The sequence below is a fragment of the Syngnathus acus genome, chromosome 3 (assembly GCF_901709675.1).
Source record: "Syngnathus acus chromosome 3, fSynAcu1.2, whole genome shotgun sequence".
Lineage (NCBI taxonomy): Eukaryota > Metazoa > Chordata > Actinopteri > Syngnathiformes > Syngnathidae > Syngnathus > Syngnathus acus.
This window is the reverse complement of record NC_051089.1, coordinates 14,803,249-14,810,007: the sequence shown is the minus strand read 5'-3', so window position 1 is coordinate 14,810,007 and position 6,759 is coordinate 14,803,249. Positions and strand designations below refer to the sequence as shown.

The 6,759-nt window shown below is 38.6% G+C and overlaps 2 protein-coding genes across 2 annotated transcripts; one reads left to right on the top strand and one right to left on the bottom strand.

The window, feature by feature from the left end:
* Positions 1-81: 81 nt before the first annotated feature.
* Positions 82-4,246, top strand: LOC119120839 (cleavage and polyadenylation specificity factor subunit 7-like; the record flags this gene model as incomplete). The annotated part of the gene is given in 11 exon segments (XM_037248056.1): positions 82-222; positions 255-311; positions 912-1,015; positions 1,566-1,645; positions 1,648-1,710; positions 1,797-2,124; positions 2,257-2,336; positions 2,607-2,751; positions 2,969-3,021; positions 3,024-3,107; positions 3,110-4,246. Coding segments are annotated over 11 exon segments (1,191 nt in total), but the record flags the coding sequence as incomplete, so codon positions are not given.
* A 701-nt stretch (positions 4,247-4,947) lies between these two features.
* On the bottom strand, positions 4,948-6,158 carry LOC119120979 (DNA-directed RNA polymerases I, II, and III subunit RPABC5). Its single transcript, XM_037248274.1, has 3 exons — positions 6,035-6,158; positions 5,318-5,423; positions 4,948-5,184 (listed from the first exon to the last, which is right to left on the bottom strand). The coding sequence occupies exons 2-3, from the start codon at positions 5,410-5,412 to the stop codon at positions 5,076-5,078; spliced, it is 204 nt and encodes a 67-aa protein (XP_037104169.1). The 5' UTR covers positions 5,413-5,423; positions 6,035-6,158; the 3' UTR covers positions 4,948-5,075.
* Between the last annotated feature and the right edge of the window lie 601 nt (positions 6,159-6,759).

Genomic DNA, 6,759 nt, shown 5'->3' with positions numbered 1-6,759 from the left:
TACCGTGGAGTACAAATATTGCAAAGTAGTCCTTTTTTGTTGTTGTTGATACCCTGCACACGGTGAAATGGAAATGATCTGATTTATTTAATCTCACCACAGGATTTGGACAGACTAGATGAGGCAAACGACCTTTTTGATGATGCTGTACTTTCGAGCTCAATGGATCAAGACAAGAAAACCACTTTGAACTCAGATGCTGGCAGTGGAACATCATCTAAAGTAAAGGTAATGTCACCACAGTGAAAGCAGAGGAAAAGGAATCAAACCAGGCACGGAAATTCTCACTGTATATTGGGAATTTCTCTTGGGTAAGTTTTACATTGTCAGTTATTGTCAACCAGTGTGCCGGCGCACATTAGTGTGCGGTGAAAGGCTGAGAGCTCAACAAATAACAAAAACTATACTTAATTGGTTCAAAAACGTCTTTTTTTCCGAATAAATAATAAACATTTGTCATCTGTCTATGCCAGAGACTAAAAGTGACAAGTGATCTTCTATTTGAAAAATAATCTTCGATTAGCTGGCAGAAACTACAAGTATAAAAGCAATATGTGTATCCTCTTGCGTGACATTTTTTGTTTTCTTGGTATGCCATGAGCTTTTTCCGAACTCAAAATGTGCGCCTTGGCTTAATAAAGGTTGGGAATCACTGCAGTAGCCTTCTGTACATTAATTAAGATGAGTAGTTAGTCTGAGTACATGAATTTCATCGGCTATTTGGGGGGTTATTAGAGCGGATGAAAAAGTATATAAACACTATAAGCATTTTCATTGGCTATTTGGGGTTATTGAGTAGGAAAAAGTATATAAACACTTTGGAATTTCTTTCATCTCTGCATAAATTGGTCATGCAAACTATCTACTGTAAAGTAACCGGTCCTTCTTCCCTTATATCCATTACCATTTAGTGGACATCTGACAAGGATCTGCTGCTTATGACCCATAAATTAGGGGTGAGGGATATTGATGAAATAAAATTTGCTGAGAATAAAGCAAATGGCCAATCAAGAGGGTAAGTGACTTTTCCATTTCTTCAAGTATGTTAAAGCCTAAATATCCATCCATCCATCCATTTTCACTGTAATAATTCTACTGTTTTACGTTTTACTTATTTAGTTGTGGTCTATATAAAGTGGAACAACGATGCTTTTGTCTGAATTCCATCACGGGTCCCTCTTTTCGACTTGTTCTGAGGTGCGGCTCAGAGCAAGCCGTTTTGGGGCGGTCTCTTTAATTGCAAATGAGATACTTCACACTCCCAAGGCCGCAAGATGTGCACCTCCCTTTCCGGTTGACATTTGTAGTTATGTGATGTAATAGATAAAAAAAAACGTCATAGAAAACGGAGAAATCACTCCTGGATGCTCCAGATACACAAGAAAATATTTTTTAAAAGCAAAGAAAGTTGATTTTCCATGATCTGCGTCTTTAAGTCTTGAACATTTTTTAATGATTTTAAAAACAAAAAAAGTTGCTTTTCCATAATACGTGTCTTTAAGCCTCAATTAGCTACTGAATACCGCTACTTGATCTTCATGCACATTTTCATCTCATAACTACAGCTATGCAAAGGTGGTGGTGACTTCAGAAAATTCATTAAAAATATTGTTGGAGAAAATTCCCCTCTGTACACTGGATGGGAAAGCATAGACTGCCGTTTCGCCACTTATCAAAACTTCAGCGTGTTTGAGGATGTCGCTAATAAACGTAAGTGGACCAGTATTTTTGCGCATGAGTCACATTCATGGCAAATGTTACATGGATTCACCAAAAGTGCTCTGTGCTATTCACAGGTTTCCCAATGCGCGGTAATTCCAAGGACACCGATTCACAAGTGTCCTCGTCAGTTTCATGGGATAACAATCCTCCCAGCATACCCACTCCGTTTCCATCACATCCAATTGGAAATGTATTTCCCCCACATTCCAGCCCGTATCCTGGCCAGCTACCTCCTCCCTTCCCACCGGTGCCGATCAACATCCCTCCGCCGCATCTGTTCCCCCCTCCACCTTTCAATGCACCAAGCCAGCCGCCTCCAAGTCTGCATATAAATCCTGCTTACTTTACCCCAGCACAAGACAGATACAGAAGTCAAGCTTACGGTCAACAAAGTGAGGATGCGTGTGATTTCAGTCTTTTTCCAACCACAATTCAATATTCATAGCTATGAAACAATATCTTAGCATCTGCATTATTCATTGATCAGATTGACTGTATCTCTCTTTGTGCATTGCAAACATTTCAGGGTGACAGAGATTATGAAGAATTGTTGAAGAGAAATAAAGCTGTGGCTAGCAGTGCCATTACCAAGGCTGTGACAGGTGCAACAGCTGGTAAGTGCACCCGATCCCATCGTGTTTCGCTGCAAATCTGAGACATACGGTACTTCATTACAAAAGAAAGAATAGCCTATTGAAACAAGTTTGAATTCTCGGGGTACTATAGTATGAAGGTTGGACTAAACCCTAATGTTGAGGACTCACTGGGACAACTCAACTGTGTGGGATTTCCCAGCATCTTTCTAGTCTATGTATGTGTACGCTACATGTTTTTGCAATCTGCGATCAACACTTTTTGGACACTGCAAATGTTTGCAATTACAGGAGACCAGAGAGTGGCGATGGAAACGCTGTTGACAGCCATTGCTATCATCAAGCAGTCCAGCGTGTATAGGGATGAGCGCTGCCAAGCCCTCGTCACCTCCCTCAAAGACTGCCTGGTGTCCATCCAGGGAAACTGTGGCTATAGGTTTGTTTGCTTTTGCATGCTTCATACCATGCATGGAAATTGGGCTGAATTCAGACAAAGTACATGATTTATAAAAATAAGGGATGTTCGATATCACTTTTTCAGACCGCTACGAGTAACAGTACTCAACTTTTGGGGACCCAGGTAACTGATATAAATAGAGAAGATATAAATGAGAAGGCAGGCTCAATACTTCAGTATCACACCTTTTCTATAGGAGTGGCAGTAATTCTGGAGACCGGGACAGAGACAGAGATCGGGAGCGAGAACGGAGAGAGAGCGCCACAGAGAAGGTTCGCCTCGTTGGGAAGGCGCTGGAACGTCAAGAAGGCACAGAGAACGTTCTTGGAGTCGAGAAAGGACCGGGGCCGTTCACGGGACAGGCACAGAGATTACAGAGAACGCTACCGCTGACTTTGTAACATTGTAGCCAGCACATCCTCGTGAGCCACTCTAACTCTCGGACCGCCATCAAAACCAACAATGACCGACTGGTATGCCCGCCGCCTGTACATTTACTCTCGAGTGGTTACTGATCATTTTACCACCAGAACAATTGCATTTCATTTTAGGTTATCATGTCACTTGAAATTGCAAAATGTCAAAAATTGCTTTCAGAAAGTACTTAGTCCCCCTTCAATGTTTTTGTTTTGCCTTTATGCTAATTTTTTTTTTTTAATTGTTACCTAAATAATTTGAACATTTAAAAAAAAGCAAAAGCAGAATCTAACAATGTTTCCTTTTTATCATAAAACTGAAATGTCACTGATTTTTTGATAACTTGCTTTGACTTGAAATTTAACTCCGGTCCATCTACCTCTTGGTCCCATTTGAAATATTTGTAAGTCCACCTTTTCAAAAGAATTAACCAGATGTGATTTGCCTGTCTGCATAGGGCCTCGCAGCTGACCAAGTATATCGGACCAAAAGCACCTGGTCAAAGCAACTATTTGAAGAGCTTTTGTCACTAAAGTTCCTTCTGTCCCATTTTTGGGTTAGTGTCTGAAATGTTTTGTCAGGTCTTGATATCGTGCCTTGGAAAATCACATGCATCAAGATATGGAAGAACCTGAGTTCAGTTTCATACATCTGAAAAACGGGGAGTGTCAAATTTTGAGGAAAACCATGTTTTGAGCATAATGTTGAAATAATTTTGAAGGGGGTGGAATACCTAGCTCATATTTTGTAGGTTTTTTTTAAAATTAAACTAATTTCTTTTTAGATTCCCGTTGACATACATGAAGGTTACAGATTTTTCTTCCGACACAATTTTTGTTCTGACACAATCTTTTAAAAAGACAAAAGATGTGTCTCCAGAAGTTTGCATCGTCTCTTCATTCTACTCTTACGGGGACTTCAATTGTTCAAATTAAATACTGTGTGCATAGTCATTCGGATTAGAAGGAATCCTTGCATGTGCAAGACACTTAAATGTATTTAACACAGTGTCATTGTTGTCTTTTGTAATATAAAACAATCCACCCGAACATCTGAATGTGTTTGTCACTCTTGTAAGATTTTTCTTCAGGTCTACCAAGGAGATATCTAGGGATACATTTAAATTCCAATTGTTTCGCCAACATGTATGTTACAGTTTTTGTTACACTGGCTATGTTAAAGTAAGCTTATAATAGTTCTCCAAACCTATTTGTCGAGAATGAGCTGTGATGCCGTCTTGGCTCGGCCATCTCAATTCAATACGGCATTTTCTTGGTCTGGTGAATTTGAGACACTCCGTTTTTCAGCATCAATACTGATGGCAGCAAAATATCTGACATCTCAATGTCAAATGAGGAAGCAGGTGGGACCGACAGGCTTACTAACTAGGGTCACCTCATAATTGAAAAAATAAATGATAGATTTAAAGACATAGGCAAGTGATGTGGCATATCTGCCATGCATTAAAATAAACCACAGGGACTATTTGGGCCAATACAAGATGCGACACAAAAATGGTATTATATAATAAAATATATTTATCAAACTTTACAATATTGCTCCCTTAACCCATCAAGACCTCAATATGGGAGCTCTGGAAGTACACTTTAAAATGGCAAAAGTATTATTATTGTCGGAGTTGAATTTGAAAAATTTACAACAAACTATGTATATTTGTAATTAAGTCAATCTGATGCTCCTCCATTTCTTTTATCGAAGTCTTCTTTGATGGTTATCACAGGACATACAGTACAACACTAAGGGGAAATGTGACATTTATCACCTTTATTTAAAAAAAGAAAATATTGTGGTCAAAGCATTTTTGCATCAAAATAAAGAAGACACCTTCCAAAGATCACATTCTTATTAAAGGAGGCCGGTAGCAGTTACTTTTCCAAGGGGGCATAATTCAACAACTTCTCAATAAGATCCACATGAGACAGGAGCATCCTTCGACAGCAGTATCTCTTCAGCCCCAGGGCATCAAGCGCATCACTGAGGAAGTGAGAAGAAAGGGTTCAATTTAATGAAGTTAATGACAGACTGCAGGCTGTAAATAACCTGTATGTACTATAGGCAATCGACATTTGTTAGGAAAATAAAATACTTTTAGATTTGCTTTTCTTACCCCTCGGTGTACTCTGCCTGGAGTAAGCCAAGGTACATCTCCCATTTGTTACCCACGATCTTTCCACATGTGAAGCACCGCACTGGGATGATCATTTTCAAGACACCTAGAAACGTAATTACATTTAAAAAAAACATTAATTCCAACATACATGGAACTTGTATAAATTGGACACCTCACTAGGTACATTCAAAATAACTTCTACCTACATAACTCTAAACACATTTAAAATCGACAAGAGTTTGGTATTTGTTTTTATTTATAGTACCAGCATAGGTGGTGTTTATGTGTACTTCTAACTGCTACAAAGCTGTTTCTAATGTCAGCTTTTTAATTATTTACTTCATTACTTTTCTTCTGTTGTCACAAATTTTGGAGATCTTGTGGCTGGCTACATTTTGTCAGACAGATTCTAATGATTGGACCGGACTGGAGGTGAGAATGAGTCGTGGTTATTAATGTATGTATTACAATTATTTATTATGAGTAAATATTTTCAATTGTTGGACCACTTTAACGGTGGTAAAATCATAAAAGCTCTCATAATGTCTGAATATAGCGTCCGTGACTGGTTCTGGTGGGCTCATGCTAAGCTAACAACAAAACCCCATGGTTTGGCCACGATGTTAGCATCAACGTGGGTAGCTGACTCCATGCACGAGTTTACGAATTACTAACAACATTGAAGAACAAATGTCAAGGTCTTTTTGAACTTACCCTCAGTGGTTCAGTTGCAGTATGTCAAACCAAGTATAATAGCGACCAAAGAGCTCCAAAGCACGAAGGTAGAGTTCTTCGTTTTAGAAAATATTCCCGGTAAAATCAGGTACACGTACATCACTTCCGGTACCATGTTTCATGTAAAAATAAAAACATCTGCGGCTGTTCCTTGAATGATGCATTGTGGGTTACATTCATTACATTATTATTATTATTTGTGTAGAGGCAAAATGAGTATTTTTTACATTTGTCCTTGTTGATGCAGAAGCGTTCTCAAAAACGTTCACGACAAATACTACTCACAGTTCTTTTAAATTGAATTCACAGGAACATTTGTTTTAAATATATATTCCACATACAAATGGGCCTGCTTTAATAGCCATACATATATAAAGACATCAGAAAAGGGTTATTTATGCAAAGGTCTCAAGAATTTGTTTACATAATTATTAAAGGACAAGTCAAGTCAAAAGAAATTCTTTATATTAATGTTCTACGCACACCCACTGAGATTAATACTGCGTTCGTGGAACATGAGTTAGGCAGATAAATCCACCCATATTTATCTAATTCAGGGTACTGATATTTTTCCATTTATTGGTACTTGTTGTTTGACTGGGAATGACATTAAAGTGCCCCAGGCAACAACCAGCACGGCTCACCTGAATTCTGGGTTTGGTCCTGTGATGTTTGCAATTAGACTATTGGTGGCACATGGATAT

Bases quoted from the DNA above. Each gene is read 5' to 3' on its own strand.
- LOC119120979 (XM_037248274.1), bottom strand. From the start codon at position 5,412: ATGATCATCCCAGTGCGGTGCTTCACATGTGGAAAGATCGTGGGTAAC. The intron at 5,185-5,317 runs GTAAGAAAAGCA...TCACTTCCTCAG, and splicing joins CAGGCAGAGTACACCGAGGG to TGATGCGCTTGATGCCCTGG.